Source organism: Saccoglossus kowalevskii, chromosome 5, assembly GCF_978046115.1.
Source record: "Saccoglossus kowalevskii chromosome 5, keSacKowa6.1, whole genome shotgun sequence".
Classification (NCBI taxonomy): domain Eukaryota; kingdom Metazoa; phylum Hemichordata; class Enteropneusta; family Harrimaniidae; genus Saccoglossus; species Saccoglossus kowalevskii.
Genome location: NC_140645.1, coordinates 42,827,884 through 42,841,132, shown reverse-complemented (window position 1 = coordinate 42,841,132; position 13,249 = coordinate 42,827,884). Strand labels below are relative to the sequence as shown.

Genomic DNA, 13,249 nt, shown 5'->3' with positions numbered 1-13,249 from the left:
GACTGCAACACTGAACCAGGATCACATGTTACCCACAATGCCAGTAGTGAATCTGTTGACTGCAACACTGAACCAGAATCACATTTCACGCAGATTGACAGAAGTAAACTTGATAGTTGCAACTCAGAACCAGTAGCATGTCTATTGCCTGCCAAGTTTGAGCCAGATGGTGGGATCGTGAATCTTGAATCGTATATTGCACATGGTTCGGATGGTGGCTACGTGAGACCAAAATCGTGTATAATACAGAATAGTGTGCTACCTGTCAGAACTGAACCAGATGGTGGCAATTTGAATTCAGGATCATTCATCTTACAGAACAGTATTTTACCTGCCAGAAGTGAACCAGATGGTGGCAACTTGAAACCAAAATCATGTTTGGTACACAATGATGCCAAAGCCAGTTGTGAACCTGTTGACTTCAACACTGAACCAGAATCACATGTTACCCACAATGCCAGTAGTGAACCTGTTGACTGCAACACTGAACCAGAATCACATTTCACGCAGATTGACAGAAGTAAACTAGATAGTTGCAACTCAGAACCAGAAGCATGTATATTGCCTGGCAGGTTTGAGCCAGATGGTGGTATCGTGAGTCTTGAATCGTATATTGCACATGGTTCGGATGGTGTCTACGTGAGACCAAAATCGTGTATAATACAGAATAGTGTGCTACCTGTCAGAAATGAACCAGATAGTGGCAATTTGAATTCAGGATCATTCATCTTACAGAACAGTATTTTAACTGCCAGAAGTGAACCAGATGGTGGCAACTTGAAACCAGAATCATGTTTGGTACATAATGATGTCAATGGTGGGTCAGATAGAGGCAAGACAAAATCATTAAAAAGAAGAGTCATTTTGCCATTTATAACCTCACCAGAAGAATTTCTCACCCCAGGTTATACTAATTCCTGTAAAAATGTACGTAAATCATCACCCTTGTTTAAAAAATATGATTCAAACATTGTTTTGGAATCAGACTGTGAATCTGACATTTCTGATTCTGAAATTTCTTTTCCATTTCTGCAATCTAAATGGGATAGAAGTAAAAATGTTGTTAAAGTTAGGCCTCTCACACCTGTACAAACTAAGGTTAAAACTCATCCTTCAATGGAAGTAAAAACTGCAGCTACTCATGACAATGAAGATGAAAATGATAGTGAAAACTTTGAAGAAGACTATGACGATTCTGATGCTGACCCTACTTATGAACCAAATTCAGATTGTGAGTCGGATGTATCTTTTTCTTGTGAATTAGATATGCATAGTATCAGTGATGTGAAAACTACAGGAAATGACAAGCCATGGATGAAATCTAGCATAAGCCCCAAAGATAAGGCTTGCCAATCAGCTGCTATCTGTCAAAGTAGTGATAATTGTTCCAATAGTATCATTGTTCCTGATCTGTCGGATTGTGAGTCCGTTGAATTCAATACTGTGTCACCATTGTCATCAAAGTTTCATGGGAAAGAAAACAAGAATCATCAAAATACTTCTGCAGGTGAAATGAGCATAGAGTTTGTAAAGTCTTCAGAAAAAAGAAATCTGCCTAGTACATCATCTACTACAAAGAATCTTAAGAATGACATCCAAATCAGTTCTGTGAATCCTTCCTCGGTGCAGGTTCAAACAACAAATAATTCCAATAGGAAAAGAAAATGGGACAAATTTGCTTACTGTGTTTACTGCATGAACAAATATCCAAAGTTACCAAGGCATTTTGAGAATAAACACAGTACAGAGAAAGATGTTGTCTATGCATTAAGTTTCAGAAAGGGAAGTACCGAAAGGAAAATTTTATGGCAGAAACTGACAAATAAAGGCAACCATGCTCATAATGTTGAAATACTTAAAGATGGATATGGCTATATCATACCATACAGAAGACCATCATTTACAGTTCCTGTATCGCAGTATCTCCCTTGTCCTGAATGTTTGGGTTGGTTCATCAAAGCAGAACTGTATAAACACAACAAGATATGTCCTGTCAAACTGTTTGAAAATGCAACACCAAAAATAATTCACCGAAGAATACAACAAGTAGCAGGAATGTTATTACCACATAGTGATAATGTTACAGAGGGTATGGCGGACAGAGTGCTATCTAGAATGACTCAGGATGAAGTGGCAGTAATTGCAAGAAATGATGATCTTATCATAGAATTTGGATCCAGGGAATATATGAAAGTTGGTACAGAATCTGCAAAGATCCAGTACGTGAAGCAGAAAATGAGAGAACTTGCAAAACTTCTAATACAACTTAGAAAGATCAGTAAGAAAAATGCATCCTCCCTAAAAGAATATATTCATCCTTCAAAGTTTGAAATCGTAATCCAGGCAACACAGCAGTTGGCAGACTATAACCTTGACGACAGAGTTCTTGGAAAACCTTCTCTCGCATTAAAGTTGGGTCACTCTCTGAAGAAATGTACTACAATCTGCATGGCTGAGGCAATCAAAAATGAAGACTCTACCAACGAATTAGCAGCTAAGAAATTCCTTAAATTGTGTGAGATACAGTGGGCACAGTCGATAAGTTCACATGCACTTAATACTATGAATGAAAGGAAGAGGAACATGCCAAAATTTCTTCCATTAGTTGAAGATGTTGTGAAGGTAAACATGTATCTGAAAAAGACTGCCACTGATGCTTATAAAGATCTACAAGAAGATACAACCACATCAACCTGGAAGAATTTGAGCGAGATAACGTTAGCCCAATTGATTTTATTCAATAGGAGGAGGAGTGGGGAAATGGAAAGAATGCTTCTAGAAGATTTTAAAGAAGTAAGAGGAGTCAATCAAGAAGCTGGTTCATCTTTGACAAGTTGGGAGCAAAATCTGTGTCGTTTGATTGATAGAGTTGAAATAAAAGGCAAAAGAGGAAGAAATGTGCCTGTTCTATTAACCAAGGATCACTGTAATCAGATAAAATTACTTATCGAAAAAAGAAAAGCTGTTGAAGTCAATGTGGCAAATCCATACATTTTTGCGTGTTTACAAAACTCACTGCGCCCAGTACGTGCAACAGTATGCCTGAGAAAGTTTGTAACAAAATGTGGCACTGAACACCTGAACGGTTCACCTCTACAAATTTAAGGAAACAAATTGCTACAATGTCACAAATCTTCAATTTGAAGGACAATGAGCAAGACATCCTTGCTGGATTTTTGGGACATGACATAAGAGTCCATCGAGAGTTTTACAGACTTCCACAGAATACATTACAAATTGCAAAGGTCAGCAGAATTCTGATGGCATTTGAGAAAGGAAATATTGGAGAATTCAAGAACAAAGGACTTGATGAAATAGAAATCAACATTGATGGTGAGTAGTGTTTTATCCCATGATAAATTCTGCGTTTCACTGCTATGACACTCCAACTATTGTTTTTACTCAATCATCGTCACCTTCTTTAGTTGTATGTCAAATATGGAACTAGCATATAGGCTGGTCACCTTTCCCTAAATTGAAATGCCTGAATTTGTTGATGGAATTTCAATCAATGATTATGGGGAATTGCTATTAGTATCAAATATACACTAGCCAACGATTATCAGTATTTGCTGACACTGTTAAAGATAACAACAAAAATTGTCCCCTTGTATATGCCAGCAGAAAAACCTGAATGACCGATAGAATGAACAGTCTATTGTGTATTGATATTAGGTTAGTATTTGTTCAGGAAATAGTTTTTATCAATGACACTGAACAATCTTTGCAGTAGTTATGCTGTAATCTCTTTGAGCACTGTCTTAGAACGAGAATTGAAATAAGTCGTATGATATTTGTCATTTGGCTAACTAACTTTTCAAAATTGTGTGAATTATAGATGAATGTGAGAATGAAGACCTACTGAATACTGGTAATATCATTGAAGATGAGGAATTTCAAGAAATGAATAATAATAATACAGATATAAATGGAAAACTACAAGACAAATGTATGCATATTGATGATGAAGATGTTTCTAAAGGTTTGTTCATATATTTAGTGTTCAGTTTAATTCACCATTTCCTAAGGCACTTGGTGTTCAGTATTTACATGCACTTAATTATACTATGAATGAAAGGAAGAGGAACATGCCAAAATTTCTTCCATTAGTTGAAGATGTTGTGAAGGTAAACATGCGTATCTGAAAAAGACTGCCACTGATGCTTATACAGATCTACAAGATACAACCACATCAACCTGATAGAAAAAGTATTTATTGTAATAGGGTTTTTGAATGGTTTATGTTGTTTTACAGGTGATGTAGATACAATGAAAGTAGGGCCCTACTCGATAATGAAGAACAGTATATTGGACCTGGGCCATAAAAAACAGCTGTCAGATGATATTGTGAACTCTGCTATTTATATTGCCACAAGAGAGAAAAAGGTATTTATTTTATGTTGAAAGGTTCTGAACAGGTGGAATGGTGATGGCTGAATTGGGAAGCTGAGTTTAAGATTTAATTGCATACTGAATGATAAAGATTTTGGTAAACTTTTACTTATTGCTGCTCAATGGAAAGAAATCTTGTTTTTCTTGTAGATATTCTGGTACAGGGTATCCCTGACCCTGACAGTGATAATTTGTTCAAAATTGATAGACTTTGTTCACATATCAATGTCACTTTCAATCAAACTTAAATTGGTATGATAACATATTTGGTTGTATTTTCCCCAATATTGCTTTTGTAATTTGATATTTGACTGGTTACCATTGGTATTTGTGTTATTTAGTCTGTGTTTGTTTATGATGATTGTGGAGTGTGGGTCTCTCTGATTCTCTTTTCTGTCAACATAACAGCATGGCAGATTAATGGAGGGGATGGGAGGGGGGGTCTCTGATTCACAACTTCTTTGTTGACCTGACCTCAATGGGAATGCCTTAGATATATAATGATCATCAATGAGATTAAAAAAGTGTTTAACATTTGACACTCATTCATTTATAAGTCACTTGAGTAACTCCTATAATCTGTTAATAATTTGTGCTACTATTTAAAGATGCATTCTGATTGACCATTCTCTATGAAAGTTTGTCAGGTCTGTGTTGGGCATTCACAATCGGACGAAATGAATTTTATTTATTTAGATTGAGTTATTCATGCACTGTTCATCACTTTTTGATGCTATCTGACGTGAATATTATGTAAAATACAGTGTATATGTATTGAAATATATTTTTTTCATTAGTGCATAATATCCAAAGTGTAGTGCACTTCAACAGTTTTTAGTACTTATTTCCTCCATTGGTGTCTGCTGTTATGCTTTGTTGCCACAGTTTATTCATTGCTTATCATTAAACATAATCTCTTTTATTTCATTGCTGACAATGTAATTTTATATTGTTTTCAGGCCATTCTTTTTTTTGACCACAATTTAATGACATCTATTTGTTTGAAGGGTGAAATGGCCAAACCAAAAAAGGTAATTATCATTTAATATTTTCCAGACTAGTCAGCTAGTGGAAATTTGTTTCTTCCATTTAGCAACAATTGTTACTAGTCATGTGTATTATTACTAATGCATACAATGTATTTACAGATAAATCTTTCCAAGTATGAGATGGTAATAGGTGCTATGTTTGAAGGTGGAGAAACAACTAATTCTGGCATAATAAATGGACATTGGACACTTGTGGTAAGTTGTAAAATACTGTAAATAATTCAGGCACCATTTTCAATTTTACAGTTGACTCTAAAATTCTTGTATAATTGTTTTCCATTTCCTTTGCATTAATCCATCAGTACTGAACAATTTTATTAGTCCCCGTTCGGATGATCCGTGCGTCCGTCCGGAGTCATATCTCAGAATCCCTTTGGACCGATTATGTTAATTCTTTGCATGTGCCTAGTATCTTATGTGGGACATATGCACATGCAGTGGTTCAGCGATTCGATTCAAAATGACCGACTAGCAGCCATCTTGTTTTTTGAAAATTTTGTATTTTGGACATGCTTTGTCAGTTGTCATTCAAACTTGGTACATAGATTATACATGCTAAGATACATGTCCATGATGATTTATTTTGCAATTGGATGAATTGAATTTTGCATCTTGTTTTTTTTTTTTATGTGGTATCTTGGATGTGCTCTGTCAGTTTTCATTCAAATTTGGCACATACATGTACTTTATACATGTTAGGATGCATGTCCATGACAAATTGTGACAGCCATTTGACTTTTTGGCCTTACTACTATATTTCCACAATTTATGTACCATTTTCATTCGTATTGGCACATACATTGTACATATCAAGTGTGTTTCATAATCAGATCAAAGATGGCAGAATAACGGCTGTTTTTATTTTTGGCCATATTACTACTACACGGAACACGTGTTTTGATGTAAATAAACAATCTGTTGTATACACCACTTGGAACTCAAGTTTCAAGGACACGCTCGCGACAACCCCTCCGCTTTAATATGACGAGCACAAAGAAAACTTTCAAATATTTAACGGGGACTGTGTCATTTTCAATGACTAGTTTATTTCTGTCCAATATGAGAATTGATTTTTGTAATGCTTTACAGGTGGTTAAGCAAAAAAGTCATGAAATAATATATCTGAATTCTACTGGTGAAAGTAAAGAGACAATGGTGACAATTCAGCGGAATTGGAAGTAAGTAGGAAGAGTTCAATTATAATTTATTTTTTTCTGTTTTTGCATAATTTTGTAGATTTTTAATTTAACTCAAAGTTCTGGGATATACTGTAGTATGAGAAATAGGTAGTTATTTGAACATAACTATGTCCCCAGGAGTGTTTTGTTGCTATAACAAAATATGACATACATGTAGTTGTGGAACAAATTACCAAGAATTGGATAAGGTTGGATAAATATGCACTCCTACTTCAAGTATTATTCTTGATACAAGTGTTTGCTATAAATTATTATCTGTTGGTGAAACCAGGACTATCAGTAGGATCCTGTGCCACCTACATGCCATAGTTTACTTACCGTAACACAAAAAATGCACCTAACTCTTGCACAAGATTTTTCATTTTTAACAACTAAAATATCTGTTATCTTTTAGTAATTATGCAAGTAAGAAGGGTGAAGTCAGTACTTATACTATATTGAAAGTGGATCATACAATGCAAGATGATGCTGTATCATGTGGTGTGTTAGTCATCAAGGTAATTATGGACTTTCAGCTGCATTTAAAATTAAGATAGTGATATATTAAATGTCAGTGAAAATAAATGGTTTTACAGTACTTTCTCAATGTATGTATTCCCTATAGACACTGAAAATCATATATCAGGCCGTTGTATCGACAGCAATGTTTATTTTATTGCTGATAATGTCATAATACTTTTCAGTTTGCAGAGCAGTTTGCTAATGGACAGTCTACAAAATTAATGTATGACATGGACAATATAGTGCAATTTAGAGAAGATATATCACGTTGTATTGTAGAAGCAGGTAAGCTGCCATTTTTAGACATAATGAGAGACATTTTACAGTTCCCAGTCATGGCTGTACTTATTTCACTCAAATTCTGTATGATCATCTCATAAAGTTTTTTTTTTTCATGATGTGATTAACATTGTCTGACTGGCAACAGTTTTATTTCTGAAGTGAGCTTATTAGTCCCCGTTCGAACGTAGTCCGAAAACGGGGACTTATGTTTTGCCCTGTGTGCGTCCGTGCGTGCGTCCGTGATCACCTGTATCTCGAACATGCATGGGCCGATTAAGTTCCAACTTCACTCATACATCACACATTATATGGGACATATGCACATGCATTTTTTTCATGATCCGATAACGATAGCCGAATAGCGGCCATTTTAAGGCCGAAAATGCATCAAAATCAGACATTTTCACCATTCCGGACCCGGATCTCAGTTATGCATGGACGTATTTCGTTCAAATTTGGTACATACATTAAACATAATAGGACCTTGATGCACGTCATTTTTTGGGGGGGGGGGGATCGGGTTTGAAATGGCCAACTGGCGGCCATTTTGTTTTAAAGAATTCAGTTCTGGATCCGTATCTGAGACATGCTTGGATTGATCGAGTTCAAACTTCACACAGACAAGGTACATCATGTCACAAATATGTATGTGCATTTGTTTCATGATCTCATTAACGATAGCCAAATGGCGGCCGCTTTAAGGTCGAAAATGCATTGAAATCGCACATTTTCACCATTCCGGACCCGGATCTCAGTTATGCACGGACGGATTTCAGTCAAATTTGGTACATACATTAAACATAATAGGACCTTGATGCACGTTATTTTTTTTCTGGATCAAGTTCGAAATGGCCGACTGGCGGCCATTTTGTTTTAAAGAATTCAGTTCTGGATCCGTATCCGAGACATGTCTGGATTGATCAAGTTCAAACTTCACACACACAAGGTACATCATGTCACAAATATGTATGTGTATTTGTTTCATGATTTCATTAACGATAGCCAAATGGCGGCCGCTTTAAGGTTGAAATCGCACATTTTCACCATTCCGAACCCGGATCTCAGTTATGTATGGACGGATTTTGTTCAAATTTGGTACATACATTAAACATAATAGGACCTTGATGCACGTCATTTTTTTTCCAGATCAAGTTCAAAATGGCCGACTGGTGGCCATTTTGTTTTAAAGAATTCAGTTCTGGATCCGTATCCAAGACATGTCTGGATTGATCAAGTTCAAACTTCACACACACATGATACATCATGTCACAAATAGATATGTGCGTTTGTTTCATGATCCGCTTAACAATAGCTGAATGATGGCCATTTTAAGGCCGAAAATGCATCAAAATCATGTATTTTCCCAATTCCGGAACTGGATCTCAGTCATGCATGGATGGATTTTGTTCAATGTGTTGTACATATGCAGGTGCATTTCGGTCATGATCTGCTTTGAATGTATATGTCACTCAAATATGAACGGAACGGGGACGTGTCATTGACAATGACTTGTTGAATTCTTGAACATGATTTGATTCATTGGTATTTGGGACAAAGACAGTACTTGAAATAACAACTGAATATAACATCAATTTATCTGTTTAACTGTTTTCCAGACATGCATGGTATAATTTTGTTCAAAATTAATTGCATTTGCCATATTGATTGTTCTGATAAAATTGTATTTTTTTTTTATTTTTAGCTTCAGAAGATTCTAAGACGCACATGTCAAAGAGAGCTTCTGTGCATACTCCATCCCTAGAACTTAAGAAGACGGATTTTCTTTTACCTATGAAGAAATCTGTTGAAGGTAATTTTATTTCCCTTACCGTAAGACTAAACTTATTTTTAACTGTAACTAATCTGTGTTCTCAGTTGCAATTTTAACTTGAAACAACTCGTCCAAGAAATATTTTCTAGCACTTTATTAAATAACTGGCCACCGGTTATAAAATAAGTCAGCGGTGAGTCAGCTTTCCTAACACCACTGGTAGCACTTTATTGGTTCAGTGGATAAGGTTTCCACAGGGTCTCCTGAGTGGTCTACAACGAGCTTATTCTCAGATTACCAGGGTCACATTTGGGTGTCTGTGGTTGAGGGGTTTGCTATCTTAGTTGAATTACCCGGTCAATAGAGTCCTCTAACCATTCCTCCTGTGCGATTACCACTGGTACCAGTGTTAAATCCAAAGTACACAAGTATTATTCCAACTAATAAGCAATGTAGGAATTCATTGACGTTAATGGCCTGGTTCAATCCGCTTTCCTATGGGTGCACCCCTACAATAGTCAAGTGACAGATAAGCTGGTATCGGCTTTCTGTGGCTGGTACACACATCTACAAATCCCCAGTCAATCCTCACTTGTTGGAGTCAGGATTCCAAGTTGGTTCAAAGTGAGTACACCATAACTATTAAACTCCCAACAATGTTGACAGTGACTTGCTATAAAATGTGTTAAATATCACTCTAGTCAGCACAACTGTACAGGCGATTTCTCTTACTCAGTCCTAGTTGGTCACGTAATTTTTAGTCTTTGCAAAGTCATTACTTATTCTGACTAAGTTTTCAGCAAGTTACACTACACACTTGTCATAATAACACTTGTGTACGTTCTCTTCAAGTCTTCGGTCACTGCTTTGCTTGTTATCTCTATATCAGTATTTTCCCATCCCATACCTACAGAAATTGTATTCCACCACAATATTTATCATGGGAAATGATAAAATGACAATTAATATTAAACAGCATTAAATTTTCTTTAATTATATTTTTATATCAATTAATTCAAATCTAGATCTTGCTGTGAACAAGACACAAGTTTCTAATAAAAGAACCTCCACATATTCTACCAATGATTCCTCACCAAAAAAGAAGAAAAAATCAGCGGAAGGTATTGTTTTTATTTTATCTCTTATTAGTTATCGTGTGGTTTCATTGGTTGATCAGTACCAGATGCTGTAACATTATCAGACAATAACAGGGTAGTGCTTGAGGACAATGCACAAAAAAGATCAGCAATATACCAAATTGTCCGCACTTGTGAAGATTGTTTAAACAACAAATCCATTACTAGTCGTTTAAGTTTAAAATTTCCTGGTCTTTTTAATTGCAAAATTACCTATAAACATGTTTTTGTATGCCATTTGTTTGTGAACGTGTTAAAGTCAGGACGCAATAACAACAGAGTTGTTGTCCTTTTTCTTGAGCACATCACTACATTTTGGGCATTATAATTGAAATAATGGATTTCTCGCTGCCATAATGGATGGAAATGGCCTCTTAAATAATGTGTTTTTTCTGCATCTCGCTCATTGAACACATCCCTGTACTAGTACTTGACCTCTTATTGCTAAATAATGTCTGGTAAATGGGTTTTCTGCAGAAAGTATCATTAGTTGTTGCATTCCATCACAAATCTCCTGCTTATAGGAGTAGAGTATCCATGCTTGCTTGGGAGAAATTTCCTGAATAACGTCTTAACTCATAAATTTGAACTGCTCGCAACAAAAAAGTACTTTCCTAGTGAATGTAGACAAAGTATAGTGTGCGAAACTTTCGAGGGTGTCATTCTTTTGGGTTTGTTTTCAGTGCTCCATTACTTGTGATTTCAGCTTTATTTACTAACTGCCTTGATTTGTGTTATTTTTATTCCAGATGTAATCATGTCATCACTGTATAACAAGAGAACTTCCACAGATAACCCTATTCAGTCAGAAACTAAGAAAGCATATTTACAGAGAGAACCTGATAAAGGTATTATAATTGATTGATTGTATTCCCTTCCTAAGCACAAAGTCATATATATTTTGCTCTCAGTTAAAAATTAATTTGTCTTGTGGTTTCTACATTGCTTGCTATCATTAAGTCTTGACTACTAGACAGTTTTATTTCCATGCACTAAGTTCTTTTGGACCTCTTTTGGTTTAATTACATTTTCTCTTGTGCTTAGGTGTGAGTGATGGGAAAAAGATGTGGACCACAGAAGAACGGACAATAGTTAAAAACTATTTTATGAGAAATATCAGAATGTTAAAAGTTCCTGGAAAGATTGAATGTACTAACTGTCTGAAAGAGAATCAAGTACTGGCCAGCAGGTCATGGAAAAACATAAAGTATTGTGTGTACAATCTGATAACAACATATAAAAGGCAATCAAAGTCAAAACAGCATTATTCTTAACTCTGGCTACAGGTCTTCGGTATGCCATTTAGTTGGTTGGGGGTGGGTTATCAAATATGTAATACATGCAAGAATGAGTTTCATCTTTCTTACATGTGTCTTGAATGCTTCTGTTAGCATGTGCTTTCATATATGGTTATGGTCAAAACAAGTCAATTTATATTGATCCAGTATAAATTAATTTTGGTTTATGTGCTTGTCTAGATGCACTTCAAATAGAGCAGATAAATTTTCAATTATAGGTAATAACAGTATGCAAGATCAAACTTGTTTGCATATGAATAGATAAACTATGAACACAATTTCAAAGCTTCACAATATGATGAAATCTGGGCTCTAAAAGATGGTTATATCAGTTTCACAAAACCTGTATCACACCTTGTTCAACACTTGTTGGGCACACAACAACCCATCCCATCACGCAGCATTGCCATATTTTTAGTGTTTAAGTACGGATGGTTTCATTGTGTGCCCCTCATACATGTATATTAAAACCTGAATATTTGATAATTTGTTGTCGCCCCACCCCCTATCCACCATTGACATTTGCTGTGAAGATATCATTTACTTTATGTAACTATTGCTGATTTTTTTAATGTACATGTATTCAGTGTGTACCATTAAGAATAAAAAAAAAGTATTCAAACAAATTTTATGTTCAGTAATGATTTATTATGTAGAGATTATGTTTTAGTTATGTTTGAAACATTCACTTTATATGTGTATAATTTGGAAATTTGAGAATGACTTCAGCCTTGGTAATATGCTAAAAAACAACAGTATTGATGGTGTGGGGGTGGGTGTGGGGGTGTGTGTGTATGTGGGGGTGTGTGGGTGGGGGTGTGTGGGGGTGGGGGTGTGTCCGACTGTTCAACTGCTATCTCAAGAACCATACATCGGTTTTTTTGGTGAAACTTGGTGCATAGATGCTCTGGGCCAATGTGCAGATTTGATTAGGTTTTGGTGAAAATCCATGCTCGTTAATTACCTAATTTGCATGATAATTGGCCAATTTTAAGCTGTTCTATGACTGTTCCACTGATATCTAAAGAACCACTCATTGGATTTTGATGAAACTTTGTACATAGATTTTCTGAACTAATGCTAGGTTTTGATTAGTTTTTGGTAATCCGTGGATACTAATTACCTAATTTGCATAATGATTAGTCAAGATATCTCAAGTACTAATCACATTTCGATGACACTTTGTACATAGATGTCATATGACCCTGCACAGACCTGATAGTTTTTATGGTAATATCAGTACATATAATTACCTAATTTGCATAATTAATTAATTTTCAGCTTTTGAAAAAACTTACTTACATACTCAAGGACATGCAGAGATTGATTGTTTCGGATAAATATTTGTGCATATTAATCACCTAATTTGCATAATTAGTTAATTTTCAGCTTTTTCATGGGTATCTCAAGTACTAATCATCACATTTCAATGAAACTTGGTACATATATCCTTTAGAATTATGCAGAGACCCAATTAGTTTTCGGTAAATATTTGTGCATGTTAATCACCTAATTTGCATAATTAACCAATTTCCAACTTTCACACTGATATCTCAGGTACTAATCATCACATATCAATGAATGTTTGTACATGGATGCTGTAGGACAATAGACAGACCTG

The 13,249-nt window shown here is 35.5% G+C and overlaps 1 protein-coding gene across 1 annotated transcript; it reads left to right on the top strand.

Annotated features, from left to right (window-relative positions):
* The first annotated feature begins 3,122 nt into the window (after positions 1 to 3,122).
* Positions 3,123 to 12,254, top strand: LOC102801397 (uncharacterized). Its single transcript, XM_085499443.1, has 12 exons — positions 3,123 to 3,333; positions 3,839 to 3,982; positions 4,256 to 4,386; positions 5,352 to 5,423; positions 5,541 to 5,636; positions 6,531 to 6,619; positions 7,035 to 7,137; positions 7,324 to 7,426; positions 9,126 to 9,233; positions 10,220 to 10,315; positions 11,080 to 11,178; positions 11,375 to 12,254. The coding sequence occupies exons 1-12, from the start codon at positions 3,123 to 3,125 to the stop codon at positions 11,602 to 11,604; spliced, it is 1,482 nt and encodes a 493-aa protein (XP_085355569.1). The 3' UTR covers positions 11,605 to 12,254.
* Positions 12,255 to 13,249: the final 995 nt, after the last annotated feature.